The following is a 25,969-nucleotide window of genomic DNA, read 5'->3' as shown; positions in this document are numbered from 1 at the left end:
AGGCAATTTTGGGTTTTCCTCATAATATCCACAGATACAAATACAAACCAGTTCAATGTAAAAATTCCCAAATTGATGATTAAGATGGCTGGAAATGCCTGAAGGCATTTGTAGGAAAAAAGGTACATTAAAAATTTTTTAAGTTGAATACATTTTCTACAAAGATATAGTCTACCTTAGTTAACTGGAGAATAGTAAACCAAGATAGAAGTTAGTTTAGACTGTAATTTAGAAGTAGAAGCTGAGAGTTGGTCAGAAAGACCAATGGGACAAAAATAAAATTTCCAAGACCAATGAAACTAAAATACAATTTCCATAGCCTTATTAATTTAAAATAATTCTACAGAGTTGACTTTTTCTGATCTTCATCTATCTAAATTCATATAATGAAATAAATTATAAAATACATAATTTGGCTATTTATTTCACCCACATGACACTTTCAGTGACAAAACACAACTTATGAAAAACTGTTTTAGTCAGATTATGACTTAAGTCATCATAAGAATATACAGATTGATTGCTTTTTGTTTGTAACTAGCATATGGTAACTTGTTTGTTAGAAGTAAGGGAAAAGCAACACTCAAATCAACACATGTCAATTTGGGCACTCTTCAGTTTTTATGGTTTAGATCCGTTAAATTCTACTTCTGGTCCCCTTCCTCTTCTTTCCTGGGGATACATACAAATGTGTAAGTGTCTTCCTTCTCAGAAAAATACATGGTTAATATGTGTAAGGGAGAGGGATGATGGAATTCTATGTGGAATTCCGATATCTGTATGTAAATCAGGCTACTAGGGACAAAACATCACAAACGTGTATTCAATGGTAAAATATCTGGTTCACCTCTATTACAATTGAGCACTAATATATGCAAGGAACTGGGCTAAGCATTGTGGGCACAAATGGGAACTGTTCTTAGTTGCTCTGTTTAAAAGAGCTCACAACCTAGAAAGGTAAGTATATCCATAAATAACCTGCTTCATTATAAATAGCATTTATGGTAAGTGTCAACGCAAAGTGAACAACGTGTTAGAAGGGTACCAAGGAGAGTCAAATTCCAACGAGGACAAGCAGAAAAAGTTTCACCGAAGATGCAGCATTTACTGCAGGCTTTGAAAATGTGTACAATTTTAATAGGTAAAGAAGGGCTTCCCTGGTGGCGCAGTGGTTGAGAGTCCGCCTGCCAATGTAGGGGACACGGGTTCGTGCCCCGGTCCGGGAGGATCCCACATGCCACGGAGCGGCTGGGCCCGTGAGCCATGGCCGCTGGGCCTGCGCGTCCGGAGTCTGTGCTCCACGACGGGAGAGGCCACAGCAGTGAGAGGCCCGCGTACCGCAAAAAAAAAAAAAAAAAAAAAGGTAAAGAAAAGAGGACAGGAAATTAGATTGAGAGAATAGAAAAGGAAAATTGATTCATCGGGACTAGAGTTTCTATATGTGAAACTAGGGAAATCAACTCTTATTTTAGAAAGAAACTAGGTGGGAAGTTCATGATGCAGACTTTCTTAAGAACAGGAAATACAAGATATAAATTTATAACAGCAAATAATTTATACTATATAGTCCCCAACAGTAACATAATATCTAATAAAAGTATAATGTGACTGGCCCTGATAATTGTGAAACAGGATGATGGCTTTTACTATATAGGAAAAGATAAAAGTACATACTACAAATCACATTGCCGACATCATTGGTCATAGGCCTCTAAAAAAGTGACTCAGCCACCCTCATGTACTCATGCATGAAAATTCTTTACAGAATTGCTATAAAGATCTAATAAAATAATCAATATGAAATTTCTAAGCATCGTTTCCAGCACACAGTAAACGCTTATTAAATGTTTATAGTCTCTGAATCTGAGAAATAATTTTGCTGGCCACATCCATTCATTGAATACATACACTCATGTTTTTCTCTACAAGGAAAATTATTGTTTTCTTTCTTTTAAAAAGCATTCAATTCTCTGTAAATAAGCCTGTTTGAATGGCTCATAAAACTGCATTTTAAAAAAGTAACAAGTATAAAGAAATTTGCCAATAATATGTTTCCTTTCAAAAGCACCACAAACTTACTCCTGTTGTGTTATTTGTCCCATTCTGGGTTTCATTCACACGTTGAACTATTCCAGAAATACAGAGAGGTCCAGCAAAACCCAGTAAGTCAGCAAGATAACGAAATGTGCTACTAAGTAGAATTGGTCTCCCGAAAGCTGTGTACATTGCTAGCCATATAGATGGAGTCCGATTCGGATGCTCGGCCACTTTTTTCTGAAAGAAAAAATAAACACCTTGAGGAACCATAATAAAATAATAGAGCAGCAATTAATCCTAGGAACTATGGACATCTCTTCCAATATTTCTTATATTTTAAAAGATTAAAAATAAATGTTACTGAATCCCTTTCAATATGGTACATAGAGTCTGGTATCCTTGCATCCTTTGTAAACAATAACTACTGAATGTGTTTTAATGAACTAGAGAGAATGAAGAGTAACCAGGCCAGTTTTTCACACATTTTGTATTATTTTTCGTTGTCAAAGGATGACCCCAAATTCTTAAGACCAAACTAATTTTAATTCCCTTTGATTTAGAAGATGAATAAATTTGTCATGAATATTACCAAATAACACTATGGAAAAGAAAAGAGTAAAATACAAAGGTCCAGGTTATTGACAGTCTAGTTAAGATTTCTGAAGTCACCAGATCACAAGAGATTCACCTATCAAGTTACAAGCTAAACAAAAGAGATCATCCAACTTCAAATTGTTTCTTCTCCTGGTATTTCCCATCGCCATAAATGGGGGTCGATAATTTTTTAAAAGTTACATTAGACTTGTGTTTCCTAGTTATTCCTCAAAGAAATGCAGAATGAAGAATGGCATATTTGCTTTAGCCAACTCATGGCTTCACACTTCTATAATCATGTGCTGAAAAGATTTTAAGACCTGAACAATTATAATTACATCTTGGAGAGGAAGTAGATAGAGTTTCTTCATTGTGGCAAAGAAGCTAACTCAATGCATTACAGTTCAATCGTGTTTCATATTCAACTCCCTGTGAGATGAATAATTCAGTTATTTTTTAAAGTTTATTGATAAAAGACATTAACACACTGAGTTCAAGTGACTCTGTATTATAAAGAGCAGTCAGAAAATTTAAGCTATGCTTAGGCTATAGCGTTCATCTTTGCTTTAGAAAAGAAGTTTTTAAAATATTATGAAGGGCTTCCCTGGTGGCACAGTGGTTGAGAGTCCGCCTGCCGATGCAGGAGACACGGGTTCGTGCCCCAGTCGGAGGGGCTGGGCCCGTGAGCCACGGCCGCTGAGCCTGTGCGTCCGGAGCCTGTGCTCTGCAATGGGAGAGGCCACAACAGTGAGAGGCCCGCGTACCGCAAAAAAATATATATATATATTATGCAATACTTTTCCCAGAGCTGAAACCAGAGAGGTGACTCAGGTTCGTTTGTAGTAACCATTTCCTGCAACATTAATTTCATAACACACATTTTTGACACAAAACAGAGGTCATTTTCATCATTTACCATAAATGCTTTGTTGATCTTGATTTAGAACAGCCAAAAACTCTTTAATTGATCCATCATACCCAATTCCCTTCCAATGTTGGTGTAAATACTCCTATTTTTAATTACAATAATATCTGTAGGTGATAGCAATATAAAATACATCTTCCACGGTGGCTATCACACAGAACTACTCAGAATGATAACAAGACAAATTGAAAATATCCAAAGGTTCTGATATTTAAATTTTTAAAAGCAATTATAAATACCCAGAGAAAGTACAAGAAGAAACCAATTTTGCCAGATAGGTAGCATGATACATGGAGTAGGTAGGTGATGCCCCTTTATTTAATTTAGTTCCCCAATTTTGAAATACAGAATCCAAATTTTAATTAATAATTAATTTAAGGGTTTTAGTTTCTCAAAAGTTATTCATGGATACTTTCCCTTTAAATAACAAAATTATTGACAAGATACCTGAAAAAAGACAATGAAAATTCCATGAATTATTAATATATGGTGGCAAGGATTAGACACACACAATTATTGAATTTCATTCTTACTTTCTATTTGGTCCTAGAGAAAAGACAGTGTTCTCTCTGTCCCTCCTCATGTAGTGACTGGGCAACTCACACACCATATTTCATAGGCTCTACTGGTATATTCTCAGCAGCCCAGTTAACATGACTCAAAACTACTGGGAAAGACAGATTGAGAAAATCTGCTCTTCCTTAACTGTAGGTATTATTTAAGCTTAGTGCCTTTATATTAATAGGCCCATTCTCTACAATCACGGACATGAAAAACAGATACTAACTTACCTTTTGTTCTTCATATGCATCTTTCAAACAAACATAATTTGTTACCGCCCTCATTGCTATTGGTAATTTTCCAATTGCCTTCAGATCAATAGGCTTTTTATGAGCAGATATGATGAGCGTGTTCATCCACCAGTATGTTGCTTTTGACAGTAAATTCACAAACGGTTGAAGAAATCTCACACCCAGATCCTGGAGGTCTTCAGGAGGCTTTACTTTCTGAGGATTCATGAAGAACACATATCTCTGTGGCAAGAAAAATTCCACAGGATAACAACCTAACTCTTTTTCCACATACTAAAAATAAAATTTTAACCTTTTCCACATTTTCATTTCATGAGGCCAAAATTTATATTTTCATACTTCTTTCCATCCCTTTCTGAAATATCCTTCTGAGGAAAAAAAAAATCCCTTTCGTTGTGACTACATTCTAATTAAATTCCAGAATTTCACACTTAATACACTTGGGCCAATGCTAAAAATCAATTACCCCTTTAAAAGAGAGTTATCACTAAAAATCAATCTTTCGTGATATCCTTTCACGATATTTCATGATACTTAGTGGTAGATTCAACTAAATGAATATTTTTACATCGTGCAGATTGCTTACATGTGTTATCAACACCACTGTTGAGTCACTCTGTTAATTTGTGGTCTGGCTAATGTTCGCTGTTTCCACTACCCATTGCAACATGTATCTTGTCATTCACAGCAAATTCAGAGTGCTCTGACGGAAAATGAACATTGAAAACTCAGTCACCAGTATATCACACTATATAACGGGCAGCGTTATGTGGCGGGAAGTACAACAGGTTTGTAATCACAGACCAGGTATGAGACTTGACCATATTACTTTGGCTATAAAGCTAGAGTTATACCTACGGAAGTTTCTTCACCTATGAAATGAGCAAACTGGATTAGGTTATCTTCTTTTCCATTCAAAATCTCTACGAATACACTAATTTGATCAAGCCAGGTTTGCTTTGGACCAATCATGGATGATGGAACTACCTGATGAAAACAGTTTCATCTATAATATAGACGCAGCATAATGTTTGGCACATCATAGGCACTTGATCAATATTTATGAATGAATACAGTAAATAGATTCCAGGGTCACACTGAGATTTGGGGAACATTAATGGTCTGAAACTTAGTAATTAGTTCAATTTTATATTTATACACATAGATGATATTTCACTGTTTATCCTCTTAAATACTGATTCTTAACTGACAATGATCTTTTAATATTCAGGTCTTGAACTCCAGTAACTATACAAAAATCACTAGATACCTACTCTGACGCGAATGACATTGATCTCCACGGCCATCAGGAGTCCATTCAAAATGACCATTATGCCTGTGATGCAGAAACGCAGGTCTGATACGCCCCAACCAGACTGCCAGTATTTGACCAACTTTATGGTTTTCGTGATAAAGGCCATTACCCAATACAGGAATAAAGCTGAAAAAATAAAAAGTAAAAAGAAAAGATACAATCTTTCACTGCTATTTTTTAAAGCTTCACTGAAATTTCAATATACATACAGTGTTGACAAAGACAATTTAAGATATTCTATTTCCAGATAATTTTATTTGTTAACAAAACAACAGATACGCTTTAGTGTACTTTTGGAGTTTTGAATTGGAAGTATGATAATGACTTTAAAATATTAGTGCTTCCACTCTGATTATGTGGGATAGATGTGCAGATATAAGAAGACATGTAAATAGGACAGACTATACTCTTCAGAACTTAACATGTAATTAATTCTATAGACTTTAAAGTTGACTTTATATTTTGGTCTTGTTTTTTAAGAAGTCCTGATTATATAAAGAGTTAACAAACTGTGTAACCTATCCATTAGTAAGTATGTTGCAATTGCCAGGGGTGTTATCCTGGAATTATTATGGAATCTATGTAGCAATGTAATAGGGTTTCTGCTTTACTGATCAGAATTCAGGTAAGTAAGTGACTCTTCTCACCCAAATGGTTTAAAACACCACAGGCATCCACAGTACATAGAGAAGAACACTGATCCTATAGAGCAAACTAGACCACAAGTAGGTCAGAAAAGTAGAGATCTATATCATCTCATAACCACGCCAGCATTTTGCAGAAATATGAGATGAAAGCACAGACTTTCCTAGAAATCTGTCGTCAAGGATCCAGTATACTTTGAACTTTGAATAAAGCTCAGTACAAATGAATATGAGATGAGCAAGAAGAAATCTAAAATACACATAAGACAATCCCGCTTGGACAGCACTTATCAAAACCAGAAAGTTTAAGGGTGATCACAACTTCCTTAGAGAGAAATAACTGAACATTGGCATAGAAACTTATATCTTTTTTTTTAGCTTAAAATACAGGGATTGTCAGAATGGATTTAGAACAAATAAGTGGACCAAATTATGTGCTATCTAAAGAGATTCACCTTAATATAAAGAAACAGTAGATTGAAAATAAGTGGGTGGAAAAAGCTATACAATGAAAACAAGAAGCATTAGAAACCCGGAGTGGTTATATTAGTGTCAGATAAAATGGACTTCAAGACAGAGTATTATCAGAAAATTTTAAACTTTTAATTATGATAACTGTGTCATTTTTCATAAAGACAATAAAAAATACACATATGCCTAATGAAGATTTAGAAAGTCTGAACATTATCAACCACCTTGAACTACTTTATATGTATAAGACTGATATTTAATATTATAAAAATACACCACCTCTGCAAAATCTACATTATTGTTAAATTCACATGGTACTCGTACACACTGTATACTCATTCAGAAAACAAGAAGCAATAAATTGAAAATCATGGAAATCATATAAAGAATGTTCTCTGATCACGATGAAGTTAAATTAAAAATCAAGAATAAGCATATTGACTTTTCTATTGCTGTTTAGCAAATTACGATAGGTTTAGAAATTTAAAACAACACCCATTTATTATCTCGCAGTTTCTGTGAATCAAGGCTGCAATCCAGGCGTGGACTAGGGCTACAGTCTCAACAGATTTGGTATCTTCATCTTTGCCAAACCTTATTGGCTGGAAGCAAGTCACAGGTCCACTCATACTCAAGTCACTCAAGGTCCACTCACACTCAAGTCACAGGTCCACTCACACTCAAAGTATACAGAGTGTGAACACCAGGCAGAGATAATGGAGGTAACCTTTGGATTTTTCCACACACTAAGATATCTAGACATCTCCAAATATTTGGAAATTAAACAATATGCAAGAGGGAGGAGATATGGGGATATATGTATAGCCAATTCACTTTGTTATAAAGCAGAAACTAACATACCATTGTAAAGCAATTATACTCCAATAAAGATGTAAAAAAAATACATTTCTAATTAACCACATGTTAAAAAAGAAATCACTAGGGAAATTAGAAAACATTTCAACTAAGTTATAAGGAAAATACTACAGATTAAAAAATTAAGAATTGCAACTAAAATAATACTTAGAGGAAAATTTATGGCTTTAGATATTTATTTTAGAAAAAATTAGGTCCAAAATCAAAGACCTAAGCTTCCACCTTAAAAGCTAAGGAAATAACAATGAACAAAATAAAAAGATGAGAGATAACTGTAAAAAGGCAATAAAATAGAAAATGAATAACTGAGAAAATGAACAAATCCAACAAGGTTGATTTTTTTGAAAAGATCAAGAAAATTCATAAGTCCCCAGCTAGGCTGATCAGGAAAACAACACAGATTTACCAATATTAGGAATAAAAGAAGAGTTACCCCTACATATCCTATGTACTTAAAAAGTATGATCAGGGAATATCCTGAACAACTTTTATGACAATAAATCCAAAAACTTAGATGAAATAGAAATTTTCTTTATATGTGGAATCTAAAAGGAAAAGATACAAATGAACTTATTTACAAAACAGAAACAGACTCATAGACTTAGAGAATGAACTTATGGTCACCAGGGAGGAAGGATGAGGGGGAGGGATAGTTAGGGAGTTTGGGACTGACATGTACACACTGCTATATTTAAGATGGATAATCAACAAGGACCTACTGTAAAGCACAGGGAACTCTGCTAAATATTATCTAACAACCTAAATGGGAAAAGAACTTGAAAAAGAATAGATACATGTATATGTATAACTGAGTCACTTTGCTGTACACCTGAACTATCAACTATCACAACATTGTTAATCAACTATACTCCAATATAAAATAAAAAGTTAAGAAAATAAAGATAACTTCCCTTGAATCTAAAAAAAAAAGTAAAATAAAAATAAGCTTGTGTAATTTCAGAAAACAAAGGAAAATTTCTCAAAAACTATAACTGCCAAAACTGCCATAAGAAGAAACAGATACTCTGAAGAGTCGATAATAAAGAAATAAATTTATAATTTAAAATCCCTCCTTAGTTAAAACTCCAGGTCCAGATGACTTCACTGGTGAATTCTACTGAACATTTAAGGAAGAAATGAAATTAATCTCACACAATGTCCTTCAGAAAACAGAGAAATAGAGAACATTTTCCAATTCATCTGTGTATCCCAGCATATAAAAGCCTGACAAAGCTATTGTGAGAGAAAAAAAAAAAAACCCAGACCAATATCCCTTACAATAAATGTAAAAAACCCTAACAAACTCTAGCAATACGTAGCGTGGACAACAAATCATGACAATGTATGGCTTAGCCCAGTATGCTCGGTTACTTTATCATTTGAAAAACCAATCAATGTACATCAGCAGAAACAACAGAAATATAATTGCTACAAGTGATGCAGGAAGAAAAAGTCTTTCAATAAAATTCAACATTTATCATGACTAAAAAAAGAAACCCTTGAGAAAGCAAAGCTTTGCATAGAAAAAAACTTACTTGATAAGGTCTTATATAAAAAGCTTAGGGCTTCCCTGGTGGTGCAATGGTTGAGAGTCCACCTGCCAATGCAGGCGACACGGGTTCGTGCCCCGGTCCGGGAAGATCCCACATGCCACGGAGCGGCTAGGCCTGTGAGCCATGGCCTCTGAGCCTGCGCTTCCGGAGCCTGTGCTCCGCAGTGGGAGAGGCCACAACAGTGAGAGGCCCGCATACCGCAAAAAAAAAAAAGCCTATAATCAATTTTATAATTAAGTATGAAAGATTATATTCCCCTAACATCAGGAGCTAGATAAGGATTTCACTCTCACCATGTCTATTCTGCATCTTACTGGAGGTTCTACGTAGTGCAATATAGCAAGAAAAAGAAAAAAAAAAGCATAAAGTTTGAAAAGAAACAAGTATAACTGTCTCTACTTTCAGACGGTATGTTTGTTTATATAGAAAATCCCAAAAAACTTACAGAGCAATAATGAAAAGTGATGAGTGAATTTCCAAGGTAGCAAGATACAAGGTCAATATAAAAAACCTGTTGTACTTTACACACTGGCAGAAACAATTGGAAAATAAAATTTTAAATACACTTCCATTTATAACAGCAGTGGTAAAACAAAAAAGCTAATAATAATTTTAACGAGACATGAAAGATCTCTACATCTCTATAAAATATTGTTACAGGAAATGAAAGGAGACCTAAAAAAGTAAAGAATGAATTGTGAGACTCAACGTTTTTAAGATGTCAGTTCTCCCCCAAATTGTTCTGTACATTCAGGGCGATCCCTATCATAAGCCCCCCAAGGAATTTTTTTTTAAAGTAGGAACTGACGACCTGATTCTAACCCGTATATGGTAATAAAAAAGAACTAAAGTATCCAAAACAGTCTTGGGCGAAAAACAAAGAAAACAAGCTGTATGATCGTAATACATGACTTCAAGACCTCCAAAGCTACAGTAATCAAGACAGAATAGTGATGGCATAAAAATCTATGACTGTATCAAAGGAATGGAAAATATAGAGCCAAGAAATAGATCATACTTAAAGTCATTTGCTTTAATTTTTTCAAAGTTCCCCAAGAAATCCAATGAGAAACGGAAAGTCTATTCCACAAATGGTGCTCAAACACAGCTATACATTTGGAAAAAAAAGAACCTTGACACCAACCTCATATACCATACACACAACCAATTTTAACTGGATCACAGTCCTAAAAATAAAAACTGAAAGTATAAAGCTTCTTAAAAAACCCAGGAGAATATGAGGGAAACATATTTTGAAGGAAGGCAACGACTTAAGACACAGAGAGCAATAACTATACACGAAAAAATAATAAATTATACTACATTAAAATTAAAATCTGTTCATCAAAAGACCCTGTTAAGTAAATGAGTTTGCAAGCCACAGACTGGGAGGGAAATATTCTCAAAACATGTGTCTGATGACATGCTAGTGTCTAGTATATACAAACTACTCCTACAACTCAATAATAAAAATGCAGTCCAATAAAAAGTGGGCAGGAGATATGAATATGCACTTCACAAAAATAACAAATGGCCAATAAACTCATCAAAAGTGTTCAACATCATTAGTCATCAGGGAAATGCAAATTAAAACCACAATGTGTTATTAGTACACACCCACCAGCATGGCTAAATTAGAAAATCAAGATCTTCAAACGGATGTGAAACAACTGGAATTCCCACACACTGTCAGTAAGCATGTAAAATAAACCACTTTGAGAAAAAATCTTGTGGTTTCTTACAAATATAAACATTTATGTACCTACCCTATGACCCAGCAATTTCATTCCTAGGTATTTACCCAAAAGAAATAAAAACATACATTCACAAAAAACTTGTACATGCATGTTTATAGCAGCTTTTTTTCATGATAGCCAAAATCTGAAGACAGTCCAGGGGTCTACTGACAAGAGAATGGAAAAACTGTGGTATATTTATACAGTAGAATACAACCCAACAATCACAAGAACAAAATACTGATTGATATTACATTATGGGTGACCCTCCAAAAATCATGCTGAGAGAAAGAAGTCTTACACAGAAGAGTTTACACTGTGTGATTCAATTTATGTGAAGTTCTAGAACAGGCAACTCTAATCCACGGTGAGAAAAAAATCGGTTAGATGTGCCTCTACAGAGATGAAAATGAGGATTGATTAGTAAGGGGCACAAGAAAATTTTCACGGATGATGACGGTGTTCTAGATTATGATAGGGTTATACAGGTGTATGCATTTAACAAATTAAGATTTCTGTACTTTGGTATGTAAATTTTATCTCACAAAAAGAACTGCAAACAAATATTTAACTTTAGCTAATAACATGCATGCTGAAATAATCAGGGAGTGATGAATAGCAACGCCTGTGACTTACTTTAAAATGCATCAAAAATTAAGATGAATTGATGGATGAATAGGGGAGTGGAAAGATGTAGATATTTGATAAAATAAATAGAAGAAAATGTATACTGAAGAATCTAGGTGGTAGAAAAATAAGTATTCATCTACTGCTTTCAACTTTCTGTATGTTTGGTGATGTTCGTAATATAATGTTGGGACAAAATTACTAGTTCTGGGTTCTTAACATGTGTGATTCTTCTAGGTCCAAATATTTCTCTCCTAAAATAAGAAGAAAGTTAGACTAGCTTTTAACCCTGTAAGTCCTTCCAGAAATATGATCAAATTGTGCCCTCTGTCTTGTATCTACATAAAAATTTAGAGCCGGATTCTGACTGCATTTCCTTCAAAATATTATTAAATTGCACATTTCCTTTCTAATCACATCTTATAACTCTTATATCCACATCAGTTTTTCAGAAACTTAATGTCAAGAGTATTGAATTCCCAATGTTATTTGTATTTTTGCTGTTGCCTTTTTTTGGCATCTACATAAGATTTCCGTAATAATATCTGCCTACAATTTTATACCAAACGGCTTTCTATTAAGATAATTCTGACTTGGACAAGCCTTTTAAATGAATATTGAACCCTGACAACTTGTTTTTATTTGATTACCTTTGCTGAATCATATAATGTGACGCAACACAGAATTAAATAATCAGCACGTATCACTTATTCATTTCAAATTTTAATATCCTCTGGATAAACAAATAAAATAATATTTGTGTGGTTTAATCATTCCTTTTCCTAACTGCTATATTCAGTAGTCAATGTCATTTTCATCAAATAACAATCAAACGAAATCCATGAACCTTAGAAAACTGTAAACATTTACTCACACAAAAACATACAACTCTGCCTACCATTTTAGAGGACACACAGTCCCCTGCAGCCCATGCATAATCCACGTTCTGTAACTTCACCTCAGCTTTCTATATGAAAGTGTACACCAAGGAATGCAAGGATGGATCACAGTATTACATGTAACTATTTGGAATGAGTTCTTTATTTCAGCATAAAGCAAAAAATAAAATTAGGAAAACTTTAGACAGCCTCTGATTTCCACAGGACAAGAAGGCAAGAGAGGCTTATAAAAAGTAATGTTAGGCAGGATGTAGATGTGAGGGGCTGTGCTTTGGGGGCAGCTGCTTCTCAGGAGAGTATAGTTTTCAGCATGCAGTGAACCACACTCCGCTGCAGAGAGGCCCTGATGCCTCAAGAGCAATTCTAGGAAGAGTATGACACGCCCACAGCATCCATGAAAGACTTGGATCTTCGGAAAATGCCTCAGGCCTCCAAACCAGAGGCAGAAACACGCAGAACTAGCTGGGGTGACTTGCTCATCAGATGTCCTGAGGGGATAGAGTTTTCACAGCCTATAATAACACAACTTACTTCATCTCCACATTTAATGGGAGACTAAAGAAGAATTCTCATGCCTTCCAATCCCTACCCTCGCTGAGAGCATTTACTATGAGGAAAAAGAAAAACAAATAGCTCTTGGGGGAAAAAACAACAATTACAACACTTGGATCATACTTACCTAAAAGTAATTTAGGAAAATTTGATGTTTCAATATTATGATAATATACTATTGATGTTGTAGTGGCAACAAATCCCATCACGGCCGGCATGAAGAGGTGGAGATGTCGCGACTCGCGCCGTCTACAGAGAGCGGGACAGTATCAGTGTCTACAGCTGATGGTTCCAGACAGCGTCACATTTTGTTTCCAACTTTTTCATTAAAACGTTCTCTCAGCAATATTTAAAATACAGAATGAGGTATTTTATATACAGAATGCTACGAGAATATACAAGGAAGATTACATTGGGAGACATAATTCTGCTGAAAAGACTTACCCTCACATGGAGGGTTGGGTAAATACAGCTAAACAAGATGTTACAATGCTTACAACAAAAGCAAATGTATAACAATTCCTATACTGAAGGGCAGAACTGCTGAAATAATTTAACACCTGAAGCAAGTAAAAACAATCAGCTGAATATGAACTCTACTGTATGTTAAAGTACATTTATTCTTTTGATAGTTTTCCCAAACTTTATGGCCTTCAGTGGCTTCTCCATTTTCATTAATTCATTCAACACATATGTGTTTGCTGGTCCAGACACTATTAGATTGTGGGATGCAACAGTGAACAAGACAAGATATAGTGTCTGTGGTCACAAAGTCTACAGTCTATTGAGAAGAACAATAGGAAATAGGGAATTATAACACAGGTGAAGGGACTGGGAATGCATGCAAGGCTAGTGCCTGAGACAGAGAAAGCCTTGAGAAAGGAGTGACTTCTAAACTGAGACCTTAAGAAGAGGAATTGCTCCTTAGAGGAAGTAGAGGAAGACTGTTCCAGGAAGAGGGTCTAGATACGTCCAAGGGTACTACTACAAGCAATTCAGTGTGGCTGCAAGGACACAAGACTTCATTCTGAGGGCAATAAAGAGCTTCAGGTGGATTGGAAATATGCCAGGACAGATGTGCATGGTAGACAGCCCTCAAGTCCATTTGTATTAATAATACCATACAGTTAAACATTTACATTTTCTCAAATTATTGAAATATACTGGTACACAAACGGTATAGAGAAGGAAGTAAATAGTTCAAGAGTGAAGGAAAGAGGAAGATTTGGGAAGGTCATTTCAGAAAAGGTATAGTTGACAATGAGAATTGAAATATAAAAAGGAAGCCACTAGTCAGGAAAGCGGTGGAAGAGCACTTAACAAACAGGGAACAGAATGTGTAAAATTCCAAGTAGTTTAGTGTTCTTTAAATAGTAAGTTTGAGATCAGTTGTATTATGAAAGGCATTGTATGCCATGGTAAGGAGCTAAAATCTAATCTTGCAGAAAACAGAAATACTTTAACAGGAAAGTGGTAGAATAAGATTAGGGTTTTAGAGACAGATCAATCTGGTAGTAGTGTGGATGATGGAGTTGGTAGGTACTGTGTGTGTCTGAGGTGAAGAGAGAGACACAGAAGGAAAGTAGTTAGTAAACTATGGGGAGAGGCCAGGTGAGAGATGATGAAAGCCTGAGTTGAGCTTTGCCAGCAGTAACATGAAGGAGATAATACAGTCTTTTGACAGTCTTTTTCTCCCTTCTCTTTGGACCACAGTAAGCCTTAGAAGAGTCACTTTTGGAGCAGGGTAACTTAGAGGTTAGAGTGATGAGACCTTTACATGGAGAAGTAATTTGCATGTATGAGTTAGGAAGGTGTTTTGCAGGTATGTTACAGGCTTACTTTAAACCATTTCACTTATGTTCCTAAGTAACTGTAATTTAATGTTGGTAGGATAGCAAATTATGAATAGCTTTAATTGTATGTTTAAAGTCATATGTTCACTTGGAAAAGACTGTCAAAATGAACAGGACTTAGCGTTAGGGTATGAGTGTGACGGTGATGGAGATGTAGAGAACAATTCTCAGGGGGCTTGGGCAGATGGTGATAAGATTTTAAGAGGAAGAGCCCATTGGAGAGAGGAATGTGTGGATTGTGAAGGTGTCTAATAAACACGCAAAAGAAGATGCCTAAAAGGCAAGTGTATGTGGAGATCTGGAACATAATCAGGGACATTTGGAGTTATTAATACAAAGAGGGTAATGAAAATGTGATAGTACTATGATAGTGTAAGAGCTGGCTTAAAAACCACCCACCTCCTCCCAGAAACAGTTCAAATAATCAAAGAGAAAAAGTAGGAAATAAATAGTTCATCGTTACAGAAATTAAGAAATGCTTCTAATACTCTTTAATTATTGAAGCAAAGAAAGAATCAGAAGGTCACTTAATATTTAGAAAATTTAAAAATGAGCACACTACCCATCAAGGCCTATGAAATGTGGTCAAAACCATACCCAGAAGAAAATTATAATCTTAAACATATTCAATAAGAAATTATTATAATAAATAAATTAAGTAGTCAATTCAAGAAGTTAGAAAAAGAATAACAAACAGTAAGGGAGGCAACAATAAAGGATTAATAAAGATAGCAGAAGCTACAGGAAGGGTTATATTTACTTTATTTCTTTATTAGGAATTTAATATGTTTCTTAACCATACTAGTATTTTTATTAAGATTTCTATCACATTGTAACTGCTCTACTTACAATGTAGTATAGTTTTTGAGTGTCCCAAAACCCTATTCTTTCCTTTAACCTCTATTATTTTTAGAGAAAAATTTGCAGACTTAAGTGTTTTGGTAGAAGCATAAATATCCCATTATAGCAGAAAATCTTTAGTCAGAAAGTTAGAGAGAAAACCAAAAACTATATAGCACAGAAAACAAAAGAACAATTTCAAAAAAAGAGAAAATGATAGAAATGAAAACCTAAATGAAAACACAATAATAGTGAAGATTTTAATTTACACTTTTCGAATTTGATGGATTAAATAATATAAAAATAATGAACACACAGGACTGTAGCAATACAATGAGTAAACTCAATACAATTTTGTCTCCTATAAAGAATATATATTATTTCTTAATACTCATTAATTACTTATAAAATGATGGAATATTTGACTATAATGAAGATGTTAATGTCCCAGAAGGTATTCATTTAATAAATTACATGCTCTAATAATAAACCAATCAAATCAGATTAAAGAGCAAACTGAAAATGATTCCTAGACCTAGGAGAGTATCTCCACCAGAATCACAAATTATTTAGATAGAAATAAAAAAGAGAATACTTCTTAGGAAAACCGGTGCAAAACAAGATGTTTCAAAAGAAAAATTAAAAGCTTTAATATTTGTATTACTAAAAAGGAAAATCAAATATTCAATCAGGAAAGCCTGTGCATTGTTTCACTAATTATAATGGGCATTTGTGATATTTTAGGTAAAAAACAGTTCTTAAAATTTTGTTTAAAAAACAAAAGAAAGAAGGAAACAAGGCATGATCAGAGGTGTCAAATATAATAAGTATGTTAAAGAGGAAAAGATGTCCGTGAAGGCGTCATTAATGTTCTCTGGGATACTTGTAGAAGCAGTTTCCGGAATAGGACAAGGCATGAGAGAAAGCAAACAAAATCTTTGGGTTCAGAAGTAACTGGAAGATGTCTTTTGGAGAGTCCTGGATGAAAAGGGGAAGGAGAAGAATCTGCAGCAAAAGAATGGGAGAGGGTAGCACAAGATCAAAGGTGTATTTCTGCTTGTTTTTAGCATGGGTCTCTTATATCACTACGGCTATAAAAAAAGTTTCCGTCGTTAGCACATGTCCTCATTGTTAGCTCAGCCTCTGTCCTAAGTCTCTGACTGAATCTACACATCAACCATGAGGCTGGAAAGGAGGACTCATCCTTGCCCACACGATGTCAAGCTTTTAGGACACATGGGACTTCCACTATATACAAGTACATAAAAACATGGAGAGTTAGCCTGTATGTTAAGGGAATAAAAAAATGAAGACTAGAATTGGATATGCTAATAAAATATAATACAAAAATGCCAAAGAGTTGTAAGCAATTCTCAATAACAGCCAATAAGCTTCTAAATGCTTGGAGAGGCGACATATCTTAGGGTCTCTGATTTTCCTTTCAATCAGAAACTAACATGTGCACATATATGCAAAGAACTGTCATAAAACATTACAAAATAGATGGCTCCATGACAAAATTCTTGAAGTTTCATTCCTTGTTAACTGCGACAGAAAAACGTAAACCTCAGGAGAGGTTCTTATTCGATAAGAGGAAAACGATTTTCAAAACTTTCTGTTTTAGACTTTAAAGATCTTTTCATATCAATTCTCCAATGAAAGATATACCATTTAGTGTAATTTTGTAATCGAAATTTTCCTATTACTTGAGTTTATTTTCTGTTACTATGTGATAAAAATATTTCTCCCACATTATGTTCAAGTTCAATAGAATTCATTACATTCTAACTGCCTAATACAAACTTCTTCTTTTATAAGAATGACAAAATTCCTTCAAAAATAGGGGATTCATGACAAATCCTGATTTTGAAATAGTTATGTGCTTTGCCTCAATTTGTAGCTGTATCCTCACTGGTTCTCAGACTCCTTTAATGCCTGCCTCATCTATCTTTCCTATTTGACAAAGTAAATTGAAATATCTGAGAACTGGGTATATATATTTATACATAAATATATAACCATTGGAGCTACATGTTAAAATAGACAATCTTTCTTGCTATTTATATCTATTTTGAAAGATAAGGTAAACGCCAAAATGTTTAAAAAGAGAGAATTTTCTGCCAGGGCTTTGTAGACAAAGGAGTGAAGAAACAGAAAGCACAGCAATGAGCACAAGCCCCAGAGATCCGAACTTGTATTATCAGAGAAAGGATGCAGCACCACAAAAATACAGACAACATACATGTTGATCGTATAAAACGGGTGGCAGCTGTGGCACCTAATAAGTTATAACCAAACAGTTAAGGCTGACTTGGTACGTTACACTCTTAACTGCTGTCCATAGCAACGTACCCACTAGGATTGTATAATCCCATTAACTAAGTGCAGTCACTTACGAATCTGAAACGATGCCTTCTGCTATTTCACACACATGCACAAATAGGAGGGCAAACGTAAGAATCCATCTCAGGTTGTGTCCAGGAAAATGAAGCCACGTATTGTGATGAATTTGTACTTTTGAGCTTTGACTCCCCCACCCTGAAAAAGGTAAAGAGATAAACAAAGGATCAATTAGAATCATGGAAATAATTTACATTGTGGTATGCTGGGTGGCAGTGGGGTCCTGAAACCTTATTCCTTTCTAGGATAGCAATAGAAATCCTGGGCTATTTTCATTATGTTAAAAAAAAAAAAGAACAACTTCAATTAATGTTTCCAACACTGCCTAGGTTAACACGTTAACATTTGTTGCCTTGCTTAGGAATAACAAACTCTGGATGACAACCTGGTTACCTCATGCTCATTAAGCTCTTACTGACAGGTCTCTGATTCACTCCAAAGAAAAATAAATGAATGATGATATTAATAAAAGCTATTTGGAGTCTCAAATCTTTCAAAAGATGGGATCTGTGGGAGGACTGACCGAAAAAAAAACCCCATACTTGGTGATGAAATATAGGACCCATTGGTTGAGTCAACTCTTAATCATATGCATATCATGCAAGAAAAATGATAACCTATGACCCGGCCAGCACTATTCAGCAGTGCTAGTGGTATTTTCTCAAAGAAAGCTAAAGTGTTGTTGATTGACAAGCTTGTAAGGAGGCTCAGGAACATTATAGGTTCACCCTTAGTTGCTCACTGAAGAAAAGAACTAGTTACCAGATTACGTTTTAGTAAAAATTTTGATGGTTTCCCCTCAAAAACACAGAGTAATGTCAACTCATATATGAGGTGCTAAGAAAGGACCCCACTCTTGTCTCTTTTGTCACCGTCATTTTCTCAATTTTTTGACTATAGAGAAACCCCACATACTTCAAGAATGAATGGGGTTGTGCACTAAAAGTACTGAAGGAAGAAATTTCTGTATTTCTGGACAAAAGGGACCCCTAAAGCAGTCTTTGAAAAGAATACTAATTCATATCTTAGTTGTTCATTATTTGAAAATTAGTTACATTTCACATATTCTACTAGAATTTATGCTGTAAATTCCTGCAGGTAAACTCTGTCTTTTTTTGCAACATTGCCATTTTCCTTATGCCTGATACTTCTTTGAGATTTATTTATGATTTCTCACTAACTCAAGTAGCCAGTGTTATGGATCAGTAGTCTGCATTTTTCTCCACCATTTCCCTTTGACAATGTTAATTCCAATTCCACTTGATTCAAATACCCTTTTGCCAGCCACTGTGTTCCCTGCTAGAGATGCAAACAGGACTGTAATAATAATTGCTCTCAATAAGTTAACTGGATGTCAAAAAGGAATTATTAACTGTAAAATTGCAATAAAAAACAATGTTCTACTTTTGGCCAAAAGGCATTCTTAATGTCCTACAAATGCCACCACACATACAACAAGAAGTCCTGGTCCCAATATATTTAATGTCTATGCATTTGTTTGACATGAATAACTATGTACCAAGAGTTATGTTGGCCTCTGCATAATATATGTCATATAACAGAAATCCTTTGGTCACTGTTAGAATGCTAGGTGCATAGTAATCCCTCAGTTAAGACTTGTACAATGAAGAAATAAAAGCTTACAAATTATTTTTAAACATTTCTTTAAAGCCGATCCTTAAATTATGCTTGCTTGCTTTTTTTTTTTTTTGCGGTAGGTACGCGGGCCTCACTGTTGCGGCTTCTCCCGTTGCAGAGCACAGGCTCCGGACGCGCAGGCTCAGTGGCCATGGCTCACGGGCCCAGCCTCTCCGCGGCATGTGGGATCTTCCCGGACCGGGGCACAAACCCGCGTCCCCTGCATCAGCAGGCGGACTCTCAACCACTGAGCCATCAGGGAAGCCCCTATGCTTGCTTTCTTAACAGAACAGTCTGATTGTTTTCTCATTTATTTTTATGAGCAAAATCATGCATGGGAATATTAAGCACCAAATTCAAAATAGTGGTTACCTCTTTTGAAAGGACAGGAACATAGGATGCAGGAAGAGTAAGAGGATAAGGACATGGTATTCATACTTTTAGATTCCTTACAGTGAGGGTGGTAAAGTCAATAAATGTTTATTACATTAATCTCTGTCATTTTTATACATGAAAAATATTTTATAATTTTAGAAGGTCTATTTTGGTTGTTTTGGAAAAGTTATACAAATTATACATAATCGCTCTAAATAATTGTATTTTGTGTGGATATATATATGTAAACTACAAAATAATAGGGAAAACTATATTTTTACCTTCTTCCTAAATAGTTTGCACATGTACTCTTTCTACCTGAAACACACCCTATTTTTTACTTGCATGCTCTGTATCTTTCAAGTCCCCAAACATGTCACTCCATGCATTGTCCCCACCAGCCCCAAAGAGAGTTAGTTGCTCTGGTAGGCAAACGCCCAGGATAATTTGCTCCTGTATCTGTAAATGCGCTTACAAGGTGGTGTTGGCATTTCTCTTCACTTTCTGACACTTGTTTCACTGGAAAATTCCTGTGAATATTCCAGGCAAGTACTGTGTTTTACCCATTTTTCATTCTCTTCACCTAGCACAAAGCAAGCACTCACCAAATACTTTTGATCTATCTCATATAATTCTCTTTTCCTCTTTTTAAAAAACTGCTGCTACTTGAAGTCCATTTCTAAGAAGGCATATGACTTCTACTTTATCTATAGAATATCAAACGCCAAAAACATAAGTAATTGGAAAACAAAATACTTGCTTGTTCTTTTCCCACAGACTTACATGCTAGTTCTCGTGCTGGAGAAATTACATCAACATTATACCAAATCTCAGCCATTAACAAGACTCTTCTTATAAATGCTAGGTGATGAACTGTAGGACAGTAGGTTACTTACCAATAAACAATATTGGAAAAGTGATAAACAACAGGAAGACGTGAGGGACCAGGTTGAGGGCATCCACAAAACAGGGATTTTGCAACACACCATCATAGATATTATATGAAGAAATATTGTTACCACAGAATGAAAGGCTCATTTCTTCTTATATAGTTTACTCTAAAAGGAAGAGAAAGGAGGAAAAGCCTCTTATTATGAAATTCTCCTTCATTAAATTATAGACTTACAGAGGTGTTATATCATAAAATTAACGCCCTTTATCTTTGCAGTTGAGGAAATAGAAAACTCTATGCCAAAGTTATTCAAGATTTACTTATAAAGGCCTTATACCTTCCATAAGATCCACTTTTCAATAGGTTTTTTATCCAGATTAAAATATTCCATTTTAACTTGGAAAATACATAATAATTGATATCTACCAATAGTGGTAGCTCAAAGGAGTGTTTGTCTAAATAATCAAAAACCAAAAATGGTTGTTTATCAAGAAAAAGGGGGAAAAACGAAACTGACTGGAAAGTCAAAATGGTGTAATATCAAATCCTTTCCCATGGTTATTCATTGAAAATGCTTTCACAACTTCAGCTGGACACAATTTACTGCAACATTTCATCCATTGCAGGAAATAGTAATACAAAGAGACCAACTGGGAGGCAACCAGCACACAGCCTTTTTCTGAACAATAGAAAAATCAAGTGTTTAAGACTAATTAAATATAATTCAAGTGACAAGTTAATGAAACTACTCAGGTCAAAGGGTCACAGCCTATTCTTACATGAAATGCATCCTACTCAAGTTTTGAAACAAAGGATGCCTTTTTATTGGAAAGCTCTATTCCATTAGAGGAGAAGTGGACAAGCTTAGAGAAGAAACAGAGGTCAAGATGACACACGGTTTTCTTAGCCATTGTTGGGATTCTGGCTTCTACTCTGAATGAAATGGAGCCACTGAGAGGGTGGAGATCAGAGGAGTGACAAGCTCTGACTTACAACATTTTCAATGAATTCTTACTGCTGTGCCGAAACATGGTCTAAGAGCGAGGGTCTATTTCATCAAATGTGAAATGCCAGCAAGACTTTTAGCATTCGGAAAATTTCTTTTATGTCTACTATTTATTTAACACCTACTAAATTCTGGGAACTTTGCATACATTATTTAAGCCCTCAGAACAATGAAGCAACGTTTGTGGAGCTCTTCATATTTTACAGAGGATGCTATTGGTGTTCAGAGAGGTTCAATAACTTGCCAACCAGTAGAGTAGCCAGAATCCACAGACACGTGTCTGACTATAAACTATGTTCATCCCACTCCATCACATAGCTTCCAACCTATTTTTTTAAAGCAATCTCTTATCTATTCATATTAAAATAAGCAGCAGTTTAAGCTTTCAACCTCACTGGACTTTGTTTCTTTTCCATAATTATGTCACCTTGGATTCTGAGTTAGGTTATTCAAGCTTGGCAAAGGTTTAGATAACTAAAATAGTACCTTTTCTCTCTTTCCTTTCATTGATAATTGATTTAGTAATGGTCACGAATCATATTTTTTCCTAGAAAAAAACAAAATGTGTTATACAGAAAAGACTGGCAACAGTAGGCAAACTATTGGAGAAATCAAATTTTAAACAAAAATTTTACAAAACATATGAATAGAACAACTAGTTAGAAAGTCTGTGTATTAACAGTCTGTAAGTGGTCATATGGAATTCCTCTCATATTATTTCTGGTAACACTTTTTTTTCTTATGTTCTCTAGTCAAGACCTTTTTTCATCTTTTCCAAAAAAATGTTATATTTTTTTAAAAACTCAAGATGAAGTTATATACTTGCCAAATCCTTACCAACTGTTAAGGTTCTAAGCTAGATAAGGGAATTTTTAAAAGGACTTGAGATTTTTAAACTAGCAGTAAAAAGGAAGTTCTGAGTTTATAATTGTATGTTAGATGTATTTCTGGTAAAAATGAAGAAAACAGAAACTGAAAAATAGTAGCTTGTAATGGAATTTTTAAGACTATGTCCTTTACTTAATAGAAGTGATAAAAGGAAACTTTAAGTTCTCTTAATTGAAAGACATGTATAAACTGTTTCCTAGAACAAACCGGAAAATAATTTTTACTTTAGCTAGTTTTATAATCTTATCAAAAGTTATAGTATTCCAATTGGCTACATTTATAAACCTTGATATTTCATCATGATCACTGAGCCAGATGCTAAAATAGAATCTGAATTTGCAAAACATCTATATACTTCATTAACATAAGCACTGCCTGCCTGGTATTTAATCAATCCTGAAACCTACCAATTAAGTAATCTTTGGATATGTAACTGTGGAAAGAAAACATCAGAAAAGTACAACAACTTGAAAAAGTCAAAGAATATTTTTAGCCATGCACTTGATGTCTGGGACTTTAGGCCATTAATTAATTAAGTGTAAAAATACTTCTTGACGCTGACCATGCACTGGGCACTAGGAGTTCAGCAGTGCACATAACAGCAACAGTCCCTGTGGTCCTAGGCTATATAAATCAGACTAGATGTATCCCAAACATTCTTGGTATAATGTAAAGGTTATGATCCAAAAGACAGGGAAATATACAATGACATAATGGCACTAAAATGCATACTTCATACTGGTAAAGTAAAAACTTTAGAATGATGTTTTTCTACCATCATCTTAACCTCACATTTCCCCTTGGCTCCCAGCCTGTTCACTGTCTCTCTCTGCATGCCTCCTTTTTTGCTTTTTCTTCTGCCTCTTCCTCTATCCTTTTCCCCATACCCCTTAGCCTTCTCCTCCCCAACACCCAGCCTGTATGCAGCACATTCTAATAACCAGCCCTTACTACAACCCAACACGGACAAAAAGAGGGAAAAAGTAAACTTATTGCAGATCTGTTGACATTGTTTGTGTGCACCTGAGGCGTTTTATTCAATCAGGATTTTTCAACTAATTCTTAAATCTCCAATTGTCATTCAGGGTTTCCCTCCCAGGACCCAAATTAAGTTGGGAATGCTTTGGGAAGGGTATAAATTGCTGCTCTTGCTGGATAAATGCTGTCACATGACACCTACAGCCCCACCCCTTCTGGAGCTGTCTAGTTCAGCCAACACTGAGAGGCCCCAGCATCCAGGGGGAGGGAGAGGGAAGGAGGCCAGATAGGAAGATATGACATTTTTCTCCCCACAAGCATTAACCCACAGAAAGATGTTCAACTGTTTATGATAGCTGATAGGGTTGGAGAATTTGACTGAATGAACTTTAAAGACAAACACCAAAAGTGAAACTTCAATTCTAGGGACCGTCTGTAGAGTAGAAAACGTAAAACAAAAATATTCCTTGATGACCACACTTATGATTTCATGGCAAGAATACTACCCTCAGTATTCTTATGCCTTGAAATACATTGGGTGAAGTTCCATACCCTCAGGATTTATAACATTTGGATTCAGTTGATGAATATAAAGTAAATAAGTGAAAACTAGCACTCTTTTCTGTTCACCCAGCAGACAGTGTCAGTTCTGATGGGACAGCAATCCCAGAGAATTTAACATGCTGGAAACACCTGAAGAAAACATGCTAAATGCAATATAAAAAGCTTGCATTCTCACACACAAAATAACTCATTCTTCAGTTATTCAGAGATTAACTAAATTATGATGTGAGACACAAACACAACATTTTAAAGAACTTACTCAAGGCTTTATCATCACCTAGGGTATGCTCAGGATCAGATCACTTAGGAAAACAAATGTAATTAAGTTATTTGAAGTTATTCAGTCCATGGTTCATAAAATACGAAGTAAAAGACATCTGTCTGTCTATCTATGTATGAATGACAGATCCAAGTAGAAAATCACAAGCAAAAAAGTCCCGACTTCTGATTTAATGCCTGAGCTGAAGCACCCATCGAAGTTCTACTGCATACCAAAGGAAATGTTGGAACAACTCAGCAGATAAGATTTCTTACACAGACACTCCAGTGATTCTTTTTTTTTTTTTTAAATCCCACACTGGACAAATAAAGCAACAAATAAATACCTTGGGCAATCGCTTGATGCTGCTTCAAACCCCTACTGGCGCACTTGCACTACCTTCGGAACACCGGCTTCCTACACTGTCTTAAGTGTAAATTTAAAAGCAGGACGCAGAACTCCTATAAATCAAAGAGGAACACAAATTAAAGCAGATGGAAAGTTACCTCATGAACAAGACGGAAATGTCTGAGAGGGAAAAAAAAAAATGGAATAACTCCTTTCACTACATCCAGTTGGTTTAAGCAGGAGCCGACCAGAGTTTTCTAAGTAAAGCTGGAAACCTGATCTCCACGCCCTCTCTTTCCCGGCTGGGGCCCGGTCCCTTCATCCTAGAAATAGCGACGGCGAAGGCGAAGAGACGCGAGAGTGCGCGGGAGCCTTCTGGTTGCCGAAAGATTAGATCAAAATCGACAGCTGAGAGTTTTCTGTAAAATTCTGAAACGCTATTTATGTAGAAGACACGGACTCACTTGCTCCGAAGGCAGCGTTTCCTCCCCTGGCCGATGCACGCCGGGCGCCGAGCGGATTATTTTTAGGGTAGTGGGAGATCAGCTGCTGCCTCCTATCGAGTTTCTCAACTGCACAAACTGCTCTGGGCTGGGGCGGACGCGGCGACTCCGAGGCAGGAAACTGGGAAGAAGCCCCGAGCGAACGCCGCGCCTGGGACTGGAGACCCTCCCCACCCCCGCTCGGCCCAGCTTTCCGCCGCGGAGCGGCAAACTTGGGGCGCGCGAGACAAGGATTTTAAGTAATGTGCGTCTCCCCAATTCATTAGACGCCTAAACTTAACAATCTACGATTCCGTTATCCCCAGAGTCGAGTTTCCCAACGTTAAAACACGCAAGGTCACTTGCACTTGTAATTTTTTTTTTACCCCAGGCTCTGTATGCGCC

The 25,969-nt window shown here is 35.7% G+C and overlaps 1 protein-coding gene across 10 annotated transcripts in view; it reads right to left on the bottom strand.

Annotated features, from left to right (window-relative positions):
* ABCC9 (ATP binding cassette subfamily C member 9) overlaps nucleotides 1-25,678 on the bottom strand; it is a 148,627-nt gene extending 122,949 nt beyond the window's left edge. For 6 of the 10 annotated variants that reach the window (XR_009565464.1, XM_030841322.2, XM_060306184.2 and 3 more), the window contains exons 1-9: nucleotides 25,547-25,678; nucleotides 25,081-25,195; nucleotides 22,532-22,592; nucleotides 21,044-21,205; nucleotides 18,131-18,272; nucleotides 13,169-13,290; nucleotides 5,643-5,809; nucleotides 4,348-4,590; nucleotides 2,080-2,274 (exon numbers count right to left, since the gene is read on the bottom strand). Coding sequence is in view for 9 of the 10 variants with exons in the window: in XM_030841322.2 (XP_030697182.1) it covers nucleotides 2,080-2,274; nucleotides 4,348-4,590; nucleotides 5,643-5,809; nucleotides 13,169-13,290; nucleotides 18,131-18,272; nucleotides 21,044-21,185 (1,011 nt within the window). In the remaining variant the exon portion in view is untranslated. Of the gene's footprint in view, nucleotides 1-2,079; nucleotides 2,275-4,347; nucleotides 4,591-4,954; nucleotides 5,015-5,638; nucleotides 5,810-13,168; nucleotides 13,291-18,130; nucleotides 18,273-21,043; nucleotides 21,206-22,531; nucleotides 22,593-25,080; nucleotides 25,196-25,546 lie in introns of those variants that run through there. The other 4 variants (XM_060306185.1, XM_060306183.1, XM_060306187.1 and 1 more) reach the window with 4 other exon arrangements.
* Nucleotides 25,679-25,969: the final 291 nt, after the last annotated feature.

Source organism: Globicephala melas, chromosome 10 (assembly GCF_963455315.2).
Source record: "Globicephala melas chromosome 10, mGloMel1.2, whole genome shotgun sequence".
Lineage (NCBI taxonomy): Eukaryota > Metazoa > Chordata > Mammalia > Artiodactyla > Delphinidae > Globicephala > Globicephala melas.
Note: the sequence above shows the minus strand (reverse complement) of the source record. Positions and strands in the feature narration are given on the sequence as shown.